The sequence below is a fragment of the Emydura macquarii genome, unplaced genomic scaffold (genome assembly GCF_026122565.2).
Source record: "Emydura macquarii macquarii isolate MOO-44397 ecotype Brisbane River unplaced genomic scaffold, CSIRO-AGI_Emac_v2 contig_2825, whole genome shotgun sequence".
In the NCBI taxonomy this organism is placed as follows: domain Eukaryota; kingdom Metazoa; phylum Chordata; order Testudines; family Chelidae; genus Emydura; species Emydura macquarii.
Window position 1 is genome coordinate 982,004 of NW_027132962.1, and position 20,587 is coordinate 1,002,590.

The 20,587-nt window shown below is 39.1% G+C and overlaps 1 protein-coding gene across 2 annotated transcripts in view; it reads left to right on the forward strand.

Annotated features, from left to right (window-relative positions):
* Nucleotides 1-20,587, forward strand: part of PIGN (phosphatidylinositol glycan anchor biosynthesis class N) — a 152,614-nt gene that overhangs the window by 30,355 nt on the left and 101,672 nt on the right. For both annotated transcript variants that reach the window (XM_067567929.1, XM_067567930.1), the window contains exons 5-7: nt 4,456-4,562; nt 12,793-12,917; nt 16,641-16,771. In XM_067567929.1, the coding sequence (XP_067424030.1) occupies nt 4,456-4,562; nt 12,793-12,917; nt 16,641-16,771 (363 nt within the window). The remainder of the gene's footprint in view (nt 1-4,455; nt 4,563-12,792; nt 12,918-16,640; nt 16,772-20,587) is intronic.

Below are 20,587 nucleotides of genomic sequence, written 5' to 3' on the forward strand. Positions count from 1 at the left end.
GAAATGGATTGGAACAAGTGGTTTCTGAGAGGGAGTTAATTTACCTTTCTATATTAGTGGTGATATTTATTTTACCAAAGTAAATGCTTACCATAAATGTTTGTTTTATATGCTAATGGTATAAAATATCAAATTATGGTCCTTTATGCCACTTGTTGACATCCTTAGCATAGCTAAATAGTCAGAACACTCATACAAAAAGCCTGCTGCCTAGTAATAATCAATGAGTTAGATTATATTTTCCATAATTGAATTAGTTATCCTTGACTTTTTTCAGATGCTTGTATGATCATCCAAATTTCAATGCAACTTCTACACAATGGATGTATATTCCAATCTAAGATAGCCAGGGGAAAAACACTAGCTAGAATGGCTCTATCAGCAACAATGCTTAAATACAGTTTGCCAAGAAAGTACTAACATTTCCTTGTCTTGTCAAAAAGTAATGTGTATTACAGTAAAGGAGTTATTGTATATTTAAATAGAGAAACCTAAAACATAGTAGTTTCTTTGGTCCTAACTAAAATAATAGTTTTTAATAGTTTTTTTTTTTAAATACCAAAATACTGATCCTTAGAAATCTGAACTTGTGACAGATTTTTGACTTATGTGATTTAGTCTTTTATTTTCCATTGGTCACGAAAATGCCTGTTTCAATTCCATACTTTAATGTAAACAGTAGCTTTGCAGATATAGTTAAAACGGAATTAAAATACTTCTATTTCTCTCTTTAATTAATGCATTTAGTTTTGGAATTTAACACTAACTTTTCAGAAGATAATTGAATTTTCTAGAATATTTTTAGAGTCAAATATATATCTCTATATTAATATTTTGTCAAAGAAAGGTTTTGAAAATGGTCCTTTTTAAATTTGGCCTTGAAACTAGCTAACCCACCAAAGTCCCCATGACCTCCAAACTTCAAGTTCACCCATTTTCAGTATGTATCAGTCATAGACCACTTTCCAAATTTTGGATGTGAGAAGAAAAACCCTGTTTTTCTATTTGTTCATCATTACTACTTTATGCTAAGAAAACCCAACTGTTCAGATCCGTCAGCTACTTCTGTTAGCTGATGCCACCTCTCCTCTGATGCCCAGGCTCCCATGGCTCCTATGCCGTCTTAGACAGCCTGTGTTCCTAACTGCCTTTTGCTTTCGTCTTATCTGTGCCTTCTCCCTATCGGTTCCTGACTCCTGGGTACATGCTAAACTTTATTAGCACGAGTTCCCCTGTGACACATGTCCTGTTAGAGTGGTGCTTCCTCTCGTGAATCATGGGGGACTCATCAAACAAAGACACTGCCGCAGTAGCAGAGCTAGGAGCTCTGATTTTCAGAGGGTGTAATGTTATTATAAGAGGAAGACAGCTTGAAGTTGATATGTTTGGCTTTGTCCATGCCTAGGTAGGCCTGCAATAATATGTGAACAACTCATTGGAGACTTGATGGAGACTAGATGAGGCTCAGAATTCTAATGCTAACTATAATAATTATGATGGTGTGACTCAGTGATACAGACAGGCCGCATGTAGGGCATCCCCAGCAAACACTGCTGTTCAAAAGTTCCAAACTTGCCTCATCTACAGGGAATCCAAGAAGGCAAGCATCTTCAAAGGAGCTTACTTACTATCTGAGTAACTGTTTCTTATTCTTTAAAGGTCTTGTCCCTTGCCAGTTCACATTTAGCACGCCTGATACACTGTTTTAACAACGTGATGCCTAATGAATCTGCTATTAATGACTAGCAGAACTAGATACACAGCTCTCAGCTTGAAGACTAATATGCATCACCCCTTAAGATGCTGACCTTCCATACCCCTTCTGCTCGTTTTGAATATGACTGCTCCCCACCAGGAGGTTGCAATCTGTTGTTGAAAAGACACATCAGACAGGGAAATGTGATGTGGGAGGAGCTGATGACCTGACTGGGTAGTTTCTGGGGCTCCCAGTCTATCCAGTTAGTGAATAGAGAAGCAACAGCACCTGGTTGGAAAAAGTGTCCTAGCTGAGCTTCCCCTGTTTTTCTCATCTCTTCTAAAGAAAGTTCTCTTCCTCAAATCCTTGCCACCTCCTTCCCTCCAGCAGTGTAGAGGGAAAAGGAGGTTTTTCCTCTCCGGCCAATTCCATCTCCAAAGATAGATACTTAATACATAATAGATATTTTTCATAATTTCTCTTTTGAAGTGTCATACCATAATGTAAAATGCAGAGGAGTGTTTAAAAATTTTCCATGGAAGGACCCATTGCACCCTCTATTTTCATTTGTTTTTACATTAATACAAAGTCTTCATCCAGATAGAATTAGGGTGGGGAGCAGCAGGGGTATACTCCTAATCAACCCACACATTACATACACTTAATTTTGTTTCCTGGCTCTGGCACTTCTCAGGCATAGGAACTCATTTTAGATTGATTCCCATTTTCTTCCCCTTGCTGTATCCCATCACCAGAAGATGATACAACACTGCATAATATCAGCAAGGCAGTTACAACAGCCACCAAAGCTGGTGAGCTTTGCCTCCTTTCTTGATATACTTTATCCACTCAATTCAATTCCATTGACAATAATAAACAAATTTTTAAAAAATGCCTTGGAGGATTCTTCTCCCGATTCTGACACAACTCAGCAAACTATAATGTGTGTTCTGGATTTTTAAATAAAACTCATTCTAAAACAGGGTTGTCACATGAAGTGCTATAGCTTTCAGATTCCTGTCCTAAAATCCTTTTTTAATGGTTTTGAAGTTTGTATGACACTTCAGCTAGGCTTGAGTAGGTAAATGCTGACTCTTGAACTTGGTATGTTAGTTCACTCAGAAGCCTGGAAATTTTTATACAATTGGAACAACCAACAAATCAGTTGGATTCTATGTTGCTATGAACTGACAAAAGAACATTTCTCCTTTGGGAGTTTGGGCAGAAATAATAGAAATAGCCTTGCTAGGAGCCTTGTGACTTCAACAGCTCAGCCAGACTGCAGAATTTCTTTAAGTCCCATCTGATTTCAGATCTCACCAGGACTTCAAAAATCCAGTACTTTGATGTGTTTTCTATCTTCTCCATTTTGCAAGACGCTAGTGCACAGAATGAGTTTGTCTTGTGCAGATGCTATATTTTTCCACATCAGTGGACACAGTGTTGGACATCTACTTTTTTTTTTGTTCTCATTCACTGTAATTGATTCCTGCCTTTTTATATACATCAGACCTAATTTGTAAAGTTACAGTCTTTGAAGATTGTGCAGGTCTCAATCCGTTTCCAAATCATCATTGCATATTACAATAGTCGGATTGCCCTCCCAAGTTGATTGGAAGAAACTAATTTGCATCCTTCCTAAGTGCTTTCTTCACCCATAGCTTTTTTGTTTAAAATGTCATACCATAATCTTTTATTAAAGTCTCTATGATATGGTATTGTCTCACTTGGTTTCACATTAGGTTTAATATCTGGAAGTTAGAAGCCTTTACACCTTAAGCTTTGAAAAGCTAAGAGTTTTTTGATATTTTGAATTGTCTCCTGCACTTTTCATCACCAAGTCCAGACTAATGGTCTGCTTTTTGGCCTCTTGACCGGCATGTTGCAACATCTGGGGGGTTTTGGTGCCCTTTGATTAGATCTTCTCTTTATCTTAGTACCATTTATTAATCTGTGTCAGAATGATAAAGCAGTACAGTAGAATCTCTTTGATTTGAAAACCTAAATTAAAATATGGAACCAAACATTTATTGTTTATGTGAAAAAATCCTCCTCTTAGGCGTTGTCTAAATGGAGACATTCAGAAAAGTTAATCCAAATTAACTAAAGGCATGAATTTTAAGTAGATTAATTAAACTGCATTAAAACCCCTGTGTGTGGACACTCTCATTCAGAAGTAAAATGTCCTTAATTCTGTTTAGTTTAATTCACTTCCAAAATAAATTAGTCTCCTGGAGTTGGGAATCATATCCCCATCTCCAACTATAGGCATACCGTTTAGTGCATAGCAGGCTACTGCGGGGGTAGATTTATACCCCAGATTGTCATGAACTAAGTGTTCATGTGGACAAGCCCTTTTCCAAACTTTTGTTTTTCTAAATAAATTCTGTATCGGCCAGTTCATTCTGACAAAATTGGATTATAGTGCACTCACTTTTTGCTTTTCCACAGTTTATTTTCTCCCAGAAACTGAAAGGTTGACATGGATAAAAGAGGCATAAAGGCATCTCTGTACTATCAATACACTGGCTGATAAGTTAATAGTTAAATACAATTCAAGAAACAATGGAACATAAAATGAGGAGAGAATTAAGATTCTTCAAGAGGCAGCTCTTCTTTCTAATCTCTTTTCTTGTCTTTGTATGGGTTTATTGATATTTTTCTCCCTCATGTCCTGTATTTTAACATGAATCTATATTTTTTTATTAAGGAAAAAAATGTATTTTCTTGCAAATATTGCATCTGTATTGTTTTTGCAGGTGCCAGTGGGGATCACATTTATACATATTGTTACCCAGCAGAAAAGGAAGACTTTGGATCACAAGATGCATCTAAACTAGACACTTGGGTTTTTGACCATGTTAAGGTGAATAAAGATTTCTCTGTTTTATATCACTTATCACTTACAGGCACAAGCTGCACTATAGGTACAGGCTGCAGTACTTTCAACTGGGCAATAGAAGAAAATACTTTCCTTTGGATTTGTAATAAGTTCTTAGGTTTCTTGTTTGACCTGGAATTAGGAGATACTTTGTATAGTACTGGTTCCTTGAACCAAATACCACCACCGTTATAATGGATAGTAATAAAGTATTTATCGTTTGAACTCTAATAAAAATATTTTCAAACACTCTCCACTATTCTCTTTCATACCAAGGTTTGCTTGTTCTCCCATAGCAAAATGTTTTAAACTTTTGAATGAATCCTGAAATAAAGCATAATTGTGAACAGCAGTCTGGGACCCATTACTGAGTATTCCTTCCAAGTTTGTAAAGGATCTGTAGTTGTGGGTTGTATTTTATTTTACGGTATCATATTAAAACATTTTGGTGTGGGAGAGCCAGCAAATTCTGATCTCTTTTCTAATACTCTTATTAGGGTTCTTTTTATCCATCATAATTGTGTAGTGTCATTCATCATAGTATCTAGGTTTCCACTCATATGTATTTTAATCTACTAGTGGAGATATGTGTTCAAGGGATAGGCATGTTTTGAATTCCTCAATTATCATGATATCCATGCTACATATAATTTGAGATTGACAATGAAATTTCTCACAAGATCTTGCATTGGGCTGCATTACTGCAAGCTTGAGTCCCAAGGTTAAGTATGCTTATATCCTAAAAAATGATATGGGGGAAAGGGCACTATGGGGTTTCATATTCATTGTATATCACTGATTTTAAAATATCCAGTTCTGTGGGTTTGCAAATAAAAAAGTGGTTTTTATAATTGTCAGCTCCATATTCCTGGGTACTGAGTCAAGCTGCATTCTTTTTGTGTTGTGCATCATTGGTATGAATAATATAGACCAAATTATGCCTTCACCTGCCTATGTGTAACTCCATTGTGTTGAGGTTATGTCCTTACTAACACCTTTATAAGTTTGCTAAAGTTTAATGGCGTTACACAGGGGTGTCTGAGCGTTTTGTTTCACTAAAGAGGCATTACCTCATCAGACAATAATAATGTATTATTATATATACCACTGTTCGGTTTCTCTTGGAAGAGCCATGCCTTTTTTTCAACAGTTTATCAACCTAATTTTTGTGCTATGAACAAAGGGGACTTAAGACTCACTAATGTAAAACATTCATTCTGTTAGTCAACTCTTCAGTTTCAAATCGGTGTGTGCTTCAGAAGCATGAAAATTTCAGACTATGATTAAATATTAGCTCCTTTTGTTGGTATAATTCGAGTAAGTGTTTCACCTGCACTGTTGAGACTATGCTGCTAATGATGAGAATTTCAACCTGGAATTTGCTTTGTCACAAATAGATTCTCCCTCCCCCCAAAAAAATTCTGTCTCAACATCTTAATGGAGTATCATTTGGCTTTATCACACAGGGCAAGATTGTCCCTGGCCCTATGCACCATCACAGGGGAGTAAGAGGCATAGAGCACAACCTTACTCAACTTGTAGCCAGCAGGTTGCAAGACTCTATAGTTGCTGATTATTTCTCCCATCCTGGGAGCAAGCAGGGGTGCCAGGGAGAGAACTGTAACTTTTCTTCACACTTTCCTGCATGTCCTGCTGGTGGGGGCCACACAGCTATGCTCTGCCTCTTACTTAGGGCATAGTGTAAATGCAGTCTAGACTGTAATGTGCAGTTTCTGCTCAAGGAAAAACGAGTAAAATGCTGTGACATCAGTTCATTTTAACAAAGAAATAATTGTTTTTGTTTTTTTTTAAATAGTATTCCTCAGGTAGTAATCCAGTTTTGAGATGGAAAGCTATTAGAACTAATCTACAAAATCAATAACAAAAGTCAGCCACAATTTAATATATTAAAATACATCCTAATTTACGGTTATAATCAGTTGATCTTACATGGTTTAATGTAGATATTTAAGGATAAATTATGAGCCTGCCTTGTAAATAGCGCAGTAGTCATTCCCTCACTAGTGGTCTTGTTCTGCTGTTTGGTGTAGAGGGAAGGTAACACTATGAGCTCACACTATCCCTCCTTTCGGTTTTGGGGGGAATCCAGAGTGAGTGATACTAGGCAACTCCCAGTCCTTGCCCACATGCAGTGCAATGACTTGTGTCATCTCCAATCTCCTTGACCTGATCTAAATACACAGGTGCACTGGTTTAACTAAAGTATGATAATTTTTAAATGATTTAGCTAAATTGGTGCAACTTTGCCTTTGAAAACTCTTAAATTGCCATGTAAATTTACTATTATAACTATTTTCAAGCAGATGTGTGTGAACACACAGGGATTTGCCCTGATTTAACAAAACAGTTTAATTATACCGGTTCAAGTTTGTATGTGGAAGGGGCTTACCAGGGTGGAAGGTTCCTTATGCTCGTTCTCCTTACACAACCATGCAGAGCCAGCCACAATCTGGCTATTTATATAAAGGGCTGTTTCCAAAAAGACCATTTATTTTGGGAAGAAATGGTACCCAATGACATCTGTTAAGCACCAATATTGCTATCTTTGGTTCAGCTTGTAACGTTTGTATTCACTAGGAAGGAAAAAATAGACCACAAGTTAAGGTGTTGGGGTTTTTTTCATCCAAAGTAGAGTAAGAAACCCACCTCAGGATATACTGAAGTCCTAACAGCCTAGGGAAGTGTGCCATTGACCATTTAAAATTGCACATCAAAATTGCACTTGGAATATCACATTTAATTTCTGGCATCTCAGTGCTAGAAAAATGTAAGACTAATTTGAATTCTGAAAATAATTATAATAGCTAGTTCTTATAATGCTTTTCATCAGTGGATCTCAAGATACATTATGAAGAAGGGTAAGCATCATTATCGAAAAGAGCAAGTAAATAATGATTAAGAGACAGGTGGGATTTATTTAGACGAGGGGCTTGGATAAGAGATGACGAAGGAAGTGGTGTGGGGGAAATGACAGTCTAAAAGTTTGTAGACTGCTAGCACCAAGGAAGGAATGGAATTATTTAAGCGATGTCTACATGTACAGTGCAGCAGCAGCACAGCTGTACTGATGCAGCTGTGCTGCTGCAGTGCATCTAGTGAATATTCTTTATGCTGATGGGAGAGACCTCTCCTGTTGGCATAAAAACACCACCTCTGCAAGCGGCAGAAGCTATACGGGTGGGAGCAGCTCTCCCCCCGGACATCGCACTATGCACATAAATGCTTATATTACTCTAACTTATGTTGCTCAGGGGGGTAGTTTATTCACACCCTTGAGCAACATAAGGTATACTGACATGGGCTGTAGTGTAGACATAGCTGAGTGTACTGCAGTGAGGTATAACTAAGAATAGGGAATGAAATTAAGGAAAGGAGATTTTAGGCTATCATCAGGACATTTTATCTGACTCTGAGATCTGTGAGTTGTGGCATAATTTTCCAAAGCAAATACTGGAAGCCTTATCCCGGTGTTTTTAAAAACTGGATTTAGATAAAGCGCTAGAAAGTTTACTGCAAGGAACAGCCTTACACTGACAAGGGTGATAGATCTAACTCTGTCATTTAGTCCATAGGTCCTGTGTTTCCTGCATATCTACAGAATATCTTTTGCAATGACTAGGGTCCTACCAAATTAATGGTCCATTTTGGTCAATTTCACGATCATAGGATTTTAAAAATCATAATTTTCACTGTTTCAGATATTTAAATCTGAAATTTCACAGTGTTGTAACTGCGGGACTCTCAATCCAAAAGGAGGGGGGGTTGCAAGGCTATTGTAAAGGGTCATGGTATTGCCACCCTTCTGCGCTTCTGCCTTCAGAGTTGGATGGCCGTAGGGCAGCTGCTGGCCTGGCGCCCAGCTCTAAAAGCAGTGCTGCCACCAGTAGCAGTGCAGAAGTAAGGGTGGCAATACCATGCTATGCCACCCTCAGTTCTGTGCTAGTGGTGGAGGCAGTGCTGCCTCAGAGCTGGGCGCTCAGCCAGTAGCTGGGGAGCTTCCTGCAGCTGGGGGAGGTTCCCGGTGATGAGTCTGACCTGGCTCCAGGAGCGGCCTGTGCAGGGGAAGAGGAAGTCCTGTCCCTCCCCAGTCCGTCCAGGACTAGTAGCTGGAGCCCAGTGCACAGTAGGAATCCCTGGCTGAAGTACCTCAGCCCTGTCCCCCCCATCACCCAGCTGCTGGCTCCATGCCCAGTGCTAGGAGTTAAAGGGGTCTTGGGCTGGCTGTATGTGTGTGGGGGAGGATAACCATGATGCCCCCTGACCATGAGGTCAGCCACTCTAAAAGCAATGCTGCCACCAAATTGACCTGAGAGGTCACCCACCCGTAAGGCTGGCCCTGCCTTCCCTCTCCCCTCTCTCACCCCCCCCCCCAAAAAAAAAAATAGTGATGACTCCCCCCAGACCATGTCGTCCTCATCTTTGTGCCACTGCTGGCAGTACTGCTGCTTTCAGAGCTGGGCTCCCAGCTAGCAGCTGGATTTCAATAGCCAGATTTCACAAGGGAGACCAGATTTCATGAGAGAGATCAGATTTCATGGTCCATGACGTATTTTTCACAGCCATGAGTTTGATAGGGCTCTAGCAATGACATATGACACACAACCTTAAACAACTAAAAATGTAGGACTTGATTCCAGCTGATCATTCAATATTCAACACATTTTATAAGATAATGAAGTATCTGCCCATTCCATGGTAAGTGGATTAATTTGTTTCCATTGTTCACATCACTTTCCTGAATACATAACGGATGAGTATTTCAATGTAAATTCGCTGATTGTAGGTTAAGGTTAAAGTAATCACTTAAAGCCTTTTCCTTTCTCTTTAATTAGAAGAATTTGTATTTTTCTGATCACCAGGTGACTTAAATTTTAGAAAAGAGAACATATTACAAATCTACAGTATTTTGGCTTTCAAATGAAAACATTGATAGGAAAAATAATGAAGAAATTATCAGTTTCAATTGGAAATTCATTAATTTTAGAAAAATGAGATGTTTTAATAGGGCTATGGCGCTTGGACCTTTACATTCTGTATTAAACAGGCAGGTACACACTCTTTCAATGAAATTCACATAGTTATGCCTTATGGGAAGTTCTGTTACTGTCTTAGTTTTACCAATCCATTTGATAACATATTTTATTAATATGTGCAACTGATGTATTAATAAATAATTCAGAAGCTGAACCTGAATTTAAAATGCTAACCCACTTTCTTTTTGCACAATTGTCAAACGTTAACTGTTGCCTATCTTTGCTGTAACACATCTATGGGTAACTGCATTAATAAATGCACAAAACTAGATGGAATGCCCACCCCACAACTTGTAAAAGAAGCCTTACTTCTTACTGCTGTTATACTTTATTGTACTTGATTAGTACAGTACTCAACACACTTCCCCTTCTGTTACGTATGCATGCATGCAGAAATGTAAATCTGAAACGTTAACACTTCTTCAAAAATGTTTGGCTCCTCTTCTCTGCTGTGTTCCATATTATTAGAATGACCAAATGTCAAGTTACAGAAAGGAGTGTCCAGAAAATTGGTGGTAACTGTTTTTCATTATAAACCAGTATTTGCTGGTGTGTTGTCTTTTCCATCAGACTTTCACTGACTGTCAGAATTAATTTCTATATGGAAAGCTTGAATTATCCAAGGAAAGTGAGATTTTTGAAATGTCATGGGAACTCGTCTAACTAAAGAGAGAACCACAGGCCTATGCTTTCTTCATTTGAGATAACATCCTGGCTAATTAGACTTTGGAAAGGATTTGCCTTGAAACGTGATCCATTTTTTTCAACGTTTTTAATTTCAGGAATTTGAAACTTAAACTTGCCTCACTGATTTAAAAAACAAACAAACAAACAAACAAAAAGGAGGCTTACACTCTCCTACATGCAACTATAGCACTGGCTGTGATGTGGAAGTCCTTGTTAGAGCTCTGATCCTGCAATCAGATATGTACCCAGGGACCCCTGCAAGAATTTGATTGTAGGAGACAGGCAAACTGAACATTCCATCAGTTATAGTGTCCCTATTCAATCTATATTATTGTTTGTTTCACGTGTCTTTATTTTAAATACTCACTGACTTCAGTTATAGTCTTTCTTGAATAAGGATTTAGGATCAGAGCTTGTAATAATATCACTTATATGCAAATTTAAGTGAGTGAATGTGGTGTTTTGGGGACCACCCAGACCTGTAGGGGGTTCCATCACTGCCTGCCCTGTAACCTTGGGTGTTTTTATGCTATTCAGCTTTGGCTCATATCCCTGAGACCAGTAGCCTATGCACAAGCACAAGGTCTCTCTCTGGCTTCCACCAGCCTAATTACTTGCAGGGTGTTACCAGTGCCTTTCCAATCCTGAGTCTCCCCAAATCTGTCCACTATCAGTTTTTAACTATCAGACAGTTAGACGTTTTCCCTCTGGTTCATCACCTTTAAAGCATGAAATCAGCCCCCCCAGACAACAGCTTACTTTGGCACACACGCTCCACACAGTTTGCACACCGGAGACTTTCTTGAGGTAAAAATAAACACGTTTACTTAATAGAAAAACCACAGATTCAAAGATGAAACAGTAAGTGGATGCAAAGATAGTCAAGTTACCTTGAAAATAAATATGAAGATGCAATCTCAGGCTTTACACTTCTATATTAGATAAAATCCCTTTTCTAATACAAGTTACCTACATCCTTTGAACAGGTTCCCAGCATACTCCCTGTCATAGAACGGATCCAGTGTTTTACAGACAGCACCCTGACTATCCTCAGTTTCTGGCTTTCTTTCACTTCAACCTCCTGCCATTTAAGGCTTGGTCTACACTACAGAGTTTTGTTGACACAATAGTGGAGGTGTACGCTCTGAAATGCTCTTCCTGCTGATGTAACTCCCCTGCTATGCCCACATAATAAAACTACCTCAACGAGAGGCACAGAGCTTATGTTGGTGTAGTTAGGGAGATGCAGTGTCAATATAGACACTGCCCTCCTTACATCAGCTCTTGGCTATCATTCTTTTCATTTTCAGCCATAAAATTGACAAGAAAACTGGGCAGCTAGAGCCCAGCTGCTCCCCTGGAGAGTTGGGTGGCTGGACCCTGCTCCTCACAGGGAACTGGGGTGAGAAGCCTGGGCAGCTGGACCCCAGTCCTGGTGGGGAAGCGAGGAGAAGGGGGGCAGCCTGCCCGGAGCCCATGAGGCAGCTGGGCTCCTGGCAGGGAGCTGAGAGGTCGGGCTCTCAGGTCCCCACACTGCCCCTCTTAGGTTGGTGGAAGCGCTCCTGGTGAGGACGCACACCACCTACTCAAGGAATGTAGTGTGGATATCAGCAACTGCAGTAATTAATGCATTCTTGTTTCATTTGACACCATTTTCCTGGGCAGTGCTCTGTCACCTAGAGGAGCACATTAAAATGGCTGTCTGATTGTATTTCACACTACTGTAATATGGCTGGCATAAAACCGGATGGCCATGCCAAGGCTCATTTGTTCTGAGACAGAATGGCCTCCAGTGCATGCCTCAGGGAAGTTTCTGTTCAGACATATGCAAGGCAGATGCATGTACCACACTCCATACATTTACAAAAACTCTTGCTTTGATTTGGTCTCTGGAGATGAATCATGCTTTGGTATGTCAGTCCTGCAAAACCTGTTTCTAAAATAGGAGAACCCAAATCATCCCCCTCCCTAGAATTTTTCTTGTGTTTGGGATGTTCCTTATTTGAGTTTGCGTGTAGAATGCAAAAATAATGGCAATTTAGGAAGAATCTTAATTTTCTATTTCTAACTATTATTTGGGATGCCCATGTTTCCCACTTTAAATCAAGAAATGAGTGGAAGGTAACAAGGCAGCAGTTAACCTCAGGGGTAGTGTGTGACCCCCAATGCAAAAGAAAGAAGAGAGGGATGACTCACATTGCTAATTGCTATCACTGCTCATAAGCACCATAAAAGCTTAAGAACTGGAGGATTTCTGCCTGTCTTGCCTTAGGTGATACCCAGCAGTAAAAAATTTTCCAGAATATTATCTTCAGATAAGCAGAATCGCACAGTAATTACTTTGCTGTTGCATAGTTTTGCGAAATACGAGTACTGTGATATAAACATTAAATTAAATCTGCATTTTAATAGGCTACACTTCTCTCTCTTCGATGGTGCTTAGAATAACCTTTTGATGATTTATTTCCTTACAGAACTTCTTCCATGCTGCCAGAAGTAATCAAACATTGTTCTCTAAAGTAAATGAAGAAAAAGTAGTTCTATTTCTGCATTTGCTAGGAATAGACACAAATGGGCACGCTCATCGGCCAAACTCCAGGTAATTTGATATGCTAAATATAACTTTCATATTAGCATTTAACACACAACATTTTTGTCCTAAATCAACTATTTCTTTGCAGCAATATTTACCAATCCAGATAAAAGGCTTGCAGTTTTGATGAGATTGCACAAGGGGCAAAGTTTTAAATTGCCATGAAAAATTAAACTCTACATTTCTTGGAATTTTGTTGGTTTAAAATCTTATAATGTTACATTAACATAGCAAATTTTCATTAATTTTCATGTAGCTGCAGTGGCATTTACAAATATTTTAGCATATGTGACAGTTCTCAGGGTGCTGATTACTGAGAGTCACTTTGTTCCTCCCCCCATCCCTCCAGTGAGAGGGAGCTAACAGACATCTCCAGTCTGTTAGCTACCTATACAATCTCCTCTGAGCTATTGCCATTGCTGTCTTTGCCTTGGAGGTTAACAATAGCTGCATCCTAGTCCCCGAGCCTCTCTGAAGCATTCCCCTATACTAGTCAGCCCTTTAGCCACTGAACGCTGTCAGAAATACCAGATTGGCTATTCCTAAGGGAACAGTACACACCAGCTTGGGCTATTCAACTCCAAATCAGCTCCTATTTAACATCAAAGCACTGAAATAGATTTATAATGAAAACAATAAGTTTATCATCAAAGGTTAAGATTCAAGAGATAGTGAGTGGTGATAATGGAAACAGAATGCTTACATATAAAACAAAATCGTAACACACTTTCTAGAGATTAAATTTAATAGGTTAGTCTTCTGTCTAAGGAAGTCTGTCTCACCCAAGTGTCTTTTATAGTGCTTCCAACCAGGACAGGTTGGGATCCCATTTTCATGAATATAATTGCACTGCCTGATTCATTCCTCTAGTACAGGATAAAGGGATCTCTTTTTGCCTTCCCCTTAAATTCACCAAAGTCATTGTCGGCCCCCAAAGACAGGGCAACCCCTGTGGTTCACTCTCTGATGTGCTCCTTTCTTGTTGATGCAGTATGTAACTAAGGCTTTCATTGTGCTGGTTTACAATGCTTAATTTATATTTGACAGGGAGATATGCATTTTATCTCCTGTTTGGAAGAAACCTGTTTTTCTCTTTGGTTTGTGACAGACTTCGAAACATATCTTTTCAGTACATATACGCAGCTCTTTAAATATCATCTGTACGTACATCTTACAACAATATTGTGACACCAGCTTTCATTTAAGACCTCACATGATGATCTCTATGAATATACACCATGAAAGCAGTGTGCCATATGTAGTGAATTTGTCAGTTTGTTAGAAGTTGCTGTTATGGAGATGTCCAGTTGGCATTCAAGATTCTTAGGGTCACAGCATATATTTCTTAATTTTAGTTATCAAGGATAGTAGCAAACTTATTAATTATACATCTGATCAAAAGAATACTTGGCAGACTATTTGTTTCTCCTTTTGCCCAAAATGAAGTTCAGAGTTCATCTTAATTCCACAGCAAATGGGAAATCCAGAAATAATAAGGCTGATATTGCAGCTTTATTGTAGGTGATCTGCAGAGTTTTTTGGATGGCATGGGGAAGGCGGGGGGGTGTTTAAGATCATGAATCATTACAAAAACATTTTGAAACAGAATTTATGAAAATTCCATTCATTTTCCTCTTGATTTCTGTGTTTCCCTTTATCACCTGAAATGGTGCAAGGAATTGGAGCTAACCTTTGAAGCAGCAAAGTACATGACTGTGAACCCTCTAGATCAGGAATAGTCAATTACTTTTTTGTCAAGGTCCAGATTTCTTGGTTAAGACATAATCAAGGTCCTGACTCCAGAAAAAATAATTTAAAAAAATAACAATAATGATAATAAAAAGTAAATAAAAAGATTTTTTGGGTCTATTCAAAAGCGTCTGGCAGTCCAGATTTGGCCCGCAGTCTGTCTATTGACTACCCTTGCTCTAGATCAAAGTGTCAGTGCTCCTCTCTGTTTTTCTTTTAAAAGGATATATTTTCTAGCCTTCTGGAGAAATGTGAATTGATTGGTTGGGAAAGCTAGTCATTGTGGCTTTTCCCCACTAAAAATTACTGATTAATGGCCCACCATCAGCCACACAAGGGTGTTTGGGGCCCACAGAGTCCATGGCTCATCAAAATCTCAAGACAAGTGCTACCTCATGGTATGTATAGTAACTTTAAACAAAGTTTTAACATTTTCACTTTTAAGTTTACAATTACTGTGTTCAGAAATTGGGCTCTTTAGAAGTTTTAAATCCTTAAAGGTTTGCAGTTTATCTTTAACTTGTTGTGACTCCAAGACCTTTTGGCAAATGATTCCGTTCTTTGCAAATAACTCTTATTTCACATCTGACAAATGTACTGCACCAAACCCATGTCTTGCAGGGTATTTATCCATAAGGAGTAACATGTAAGGTATCTACAGAAAGCTCATAACTTGTCAAGACTCAATTATTGTGAGATGTATATACAGGTAATATTTAAGGAATAATGTAACTATACTGAAAGCATCTTTATAGTATTGGATCTAAAAGTTAGTCACCAGAGGATAATATGTTTCAATGATGGCCCATTCAAGCAGGAGGGAGCTGTCACTCCTCCCTGGTTAGCCAGTAATATAATGCAATGCTCAATTGTCTAGCCTAAGGCTATCAATGGAAAACCACCAGAGACAACTGCAAACAATCAAAACCGCTTGGAGGTAAAAAAAAGGAACGCTACAATACACAGGAGATCACCCTGTATATGAATTGAGACAAAAGACTGTTTCAGTATAACACAGATTGGGGAGAAGCACTCTGTTCATTCACTGAGGAAACATTTTCTGGAGCGGGGGTGTTTTCATGTTAGTTTGGATGCTAGTTCCTGTGAAGCAAGCTGGCTCTGAAACAGACTGATCTGGGGGGAGGGGAACCTACTTTAGTAGATAGGAGAGGTAACTATTAATAAATGTAGACCCAGGTTTGCACTTTATGCTTTTGTTTTGTATTGTAACCGTTTGTTTCTCCCACTCTTTCTTGTTTCTAGTTGACTTTCTGTTCTTTCTTAAATAAACCTACTTTTGTTCTATAAGTGCTCACAAGTTCTGTGTGATTTACAGGAGTGGTGGTTTAAGGTAAAAGTAGTAAATTGGGGTACACCACTCCTTTGTGGGAGAAGGATCTGGGATTTCTGAGAGTAGCCAGTGTTGGGAGAACTCTACAAAGGGATTTGGGGACTGGGGTGCACCTATTGTTAACCTGAAAGGCAAAGACAGGGCTTGCATAGCCCAAAGGAGAGTGCTTGAATGGCTAACACCCTGGTGGTGTTAGAGAGCTAACACCCAGCCGCTGGGCAAGGCTACATTTCTCTAGAAGCAGGGGATAACAAGATGATGCTCAGTCCTGGGCACTCTGAGGACCATTACACTTGTCCACCTATTTAGCTACTGCAGACTACTAAATTCCAGAGTCTTGTATCAAAGGCTGGTTCGACCTAGATGGACGCAGACAATTCAAGAACACTCCACACCATGCTGCAGCCGGTCAACTCATCTTTCCCCCCCACTAGTATCAGATATAGAGGAAGCAAGAGACACCTCTAGATTTCCTTTGACAGCTTGAGGCCATGCAAATCACACGGTTGGCCCTAATCAAGAAGCTTGCCTTAATGACAATGGGTAATCTACCATATACAATGTGTTCTGCCATCTTTAATTCAAAGGTCACATTAAATCAGGTACTATATTTTTCTTCCTTGCTATAGGGAATACAAGGACAATATCAGAAAAGTTGATGAAGGCATAAAAGAAGTTGTTTCAATGCTTGAGGATTTTTATGGAAACGATGGAAAAACTGCCTTTGTCCTAACTTCTGACCACGGAATGACAGATTGGGGTGAGACTTTTTAAATCTCTAAAGTCAGTTAGCAGTTGAGATTATTGGCAAATTTCTGATTATTTAGAATATGATCAGATTTGAGGGCTTTACTCACTATTAAAGCTCTCTTGCCTCCACTGTGTTAGGGGCTGGATTTTGTACATGGCCAAATGACTTACTGCAGCTTTGGCTGAGGAGGAGAAGATTCTGGAGTGACAGAGTTCAGGACTGATGGGGAGAGAGTTTACTGTAATGGTGTTTCCATTTAATTGAGTCTCTGTCCTTTTTGTGAAGGTCAAAAACTATCCTGTGCAGCTAATTAAAGCTATGTTGAGTCTAGCTGAACCCCTGTAAAAACACAAGGGGACAAACCTAGCCTTAATTTCCAATTCCCTGTTTTACTGTGTTGCATACCAAAAGCTATGTTAATGTATATGTCCTTTGATCAGTTCACATTTTCTATTTAAAATATTCTGTGTGATGAAAGTCATATTAATACATGTTTTTACCAGTTACCCCAAAGGGCATGTTCATCTTATATTTGAAAAAGGTTGGCTATATGCGCTCCTAAATATAGATAAAATATGACTTCCTCCCCTAAAGAAATTAATTACTATAAAATAATCATGTCAGCTACCAAAAAAGAGGTACATTTTACTAGTCTGAGGTCTTGGCAGTAATTGTGCTGTAGTGTAAGGCATATGAGATTCAGAGAAACTTTAGTCTTTCTTTTTGGTGGGTATGGGTCAAATGTACCACTGTGGTGGCACACTCAGGTTTCAAGGGGAAAGAGATTGCAACTTTCCAGTAAAAAATCTGTATTCCAAAAAGCATCTGTATCATCTAATGGCCTTATGGGGAGGAATGCAGACTAACAAGGGTAAAGAGAGAGTGTGCTCAAGATCTCCTCTAAGGTTTTCTCTTCTTGTGAGTAGCCCCAAGCAAGCAAAGAAACATCTGGTTTCAGAGATGTAATCAAATTGAATACTATGTTGTGGCCACTTAAAGATGTGTTTTGGATGCTGCTTTTTGTTGCCAAAGATCACAAGCGAAGTTTGTGTATCCAGCTGGCACTATATAGGAAATATTTTTTCTTCATACAAAAAACCCTGGCAATTTGGAACCAATCTCACAGTTTTATATGTTTCTACTTAGCTGTGTTTGGGGATGCAGAATGTGGTTTACTTGAGCATTCACTGGACTAGTCCTACAGGTGCCCATTTGGAGGTATGGCAGCGTAAATGGCTATCATTAGTATTCTGTAAGTTTGAGGTAAGATAAATTCTTTTGAAGGAAGATTCTGTTCTAATGGGTGGTGAGCCACAGAGACTTTGGAAGCCACTATCTGTGGAAGCATTTTGTCATGAATAGCAGTATATTTATAATTATTAGCATGAGGTATTTTGAATCATGGATGCCTCAGGTGCAATTCGTGAGTAAAATGCAGAGATTGTTTATTGCCTTTTGCATAAAATTGCAAACTGTTCAGAGATGGAATAACAGAATTTGTTCATTCCTAATAAGCCATCAGAGAGGATAAGAGTTTATTTATCCTTTATCTTTGGAAGCAGTCAGTCCAATTACCATTTGCTCATATGAAAATAAAGGTCTGTTTGAATATTACATTTTATTGTTGAGTTGGCTGACATCTATATTGTAACATTTGAATTCTAGAATACATTTTTCCTCTATGACTTGTTGTTTTTATAGTCAACATTCACAACAATAAAAAGATTTAATAGTGAAACCCAAAGTCCAATCTGTCATCTTCGTATGCCTGACTTACCTTTTTTGTTAATACATATTTTTTATTTTTGTTTCATTAGCTGAAAATTAACTAGCTTTGCGGAAAGTGCATCTGGAATCCTGGAATACTGGAATACTATTTAGGGATTCTGCAGGAAGCTGTCTCTCTCTCTCTTTAGCTTGGAGGTTATTGATCATGACACAGGGCCTTTGAAAGGAGGAGGAAAGAATATAATTGAAATGAGCCAACTATGTGGTACAGTTGCAAAAAGAGGCTAATATTTTTCTGGGGTGTATTAGCAGGAGTGTTGAATGTACAACATGGGAGGTAATTGTCCTGTTGCACTTAGCACTGGTGAGGCTGCAGCTGCAGTATTCTGTCCAACGTTGAGTGCCACAGTTTAAGAAAGATGTGGACAAACTGGAGGGAGTCCAGAGGAGAGCAACAAAAATGATAAAAGGTTTAGAAAACCTGACCTGTGGGAGAGGTTAAAAAAAAACAACCGGACATGTTTAGTCTTGATAAAAGAAGTTTGGAGGGAAGAGTGAGCGGGAACCTGATAAGTCTTCAGATATGTTAAATACCCTTTATAAAGAGAATAGTGATTAATTGTGCTCTGTGTCCAATAAACGTAGGACCAGAAGTAGTCAGCTTAATTTGGAGCAAAGGAGATTTTGGTTAGATACTAGAAGAAAACTCCCTAACCATAAGGATAATTGAACACTGGAATACGTTACCAAGAGAGGTTGTGGAATCCCCATTCTTAGAAGTTTTTAAGATGAGGTTGGACAAATACATGTTGAGGATGATCTAGATATATGTGGTCCTGCCTTAGCTCTTGAGGTCCCTTCCAGCCCTTCTTTTTTATGATTCTATAAAATGGGGATATCCTTTGAATCTCTGAGGGATTTCTCCCGTTTCTCTTTATAAAGAGCCTGATCCTATACCTTAATGTGCATGATAGCTTTACAATTGACTTCAGTGATTTCAGGATCAAGCCCAAAGAAAGCACATGTGGACCACAGCCAGGGACCTAAAGGCTGTAGATCAGTGCTTTTATTAGAGCTGTAATGCTATTGATTGTGACTATTGAGTCCATTCAAAATGTGTTTAGGCACCTGACAAAAAGAAGTAAAGACACAATTCTTGCCACAAAGAGCTTACAATCTAATTTTGACATGACACAAGGAATGTTGGTCAGAGACATGCACAAAAGGGGGAAAGAGTTGGGTGAGAAGAGAGGAATAATAAGAATGAATGTCATGTGGCTAATCAGTAAGGCAGTGAGACACATTAGTGGGTCAGTTTAAAATAAATTTTGGGGTGCATTTTTTATTTTATTTTTCTCCTGTGATGGATTCACTACTCTGGAGAGAGGTCCTAACTCATGCCTGAGGGATGGGGGCAAAGCTCCCTTTATGAAATTGAAAATTGCCCATCTGGTCCTTTCCCGGTCTCTGTGCTCTACAGAGAAGTGCAAATGTTGCCTCTTCTGCTCTCTGTGGGAAAACCTTTTGCAAGGGATTCTTTCCCCTGAAAATGTTTTGCTTTCTTTTCCTTTACCCCTCCTCCCCATTGGAAATTTTTTCCTTCTCTCTTTGTCTTGGCCTTTGTCTGGGAGGGAGAAAGTCTTCTTGGAAACCCTTTGATATGTGGGTCCGGGGACTTCCCTACCCTAGTGGTACATCCCAAGACCATATACATAGTTGTAGAGAGTGAGCAGCTACAGCAGCAACTTCAAAAGACTCCTGCTTATGAACTCAGAAAAGAAGTTTTGCATTTGGAAGGGAATGTTTGGGGCAGCTTTTCCTAGCACCAGAAGCTTTCCAAAGTGGTTACCGCTCCTTGGGAATGGGTTAGGTCGCCTATTTCCACAGCCAGCTGCATAGCAGCCTTCTGCTGTACTGAACAAAGAATTTGGGATGCCCCAAGAGGTTCAGAGGGGTATTCTTAGCACCTGACACCATCCTGACTTCTCTTCTGGATCATTATGCCTCTATTATGAGCCAATCCTCTCTCTTCGTTAGAAAACAGTTTGTACTTTGCAGACCACTGCAGAGTGAAGAGTTTTAGAACCCTGGCCAATC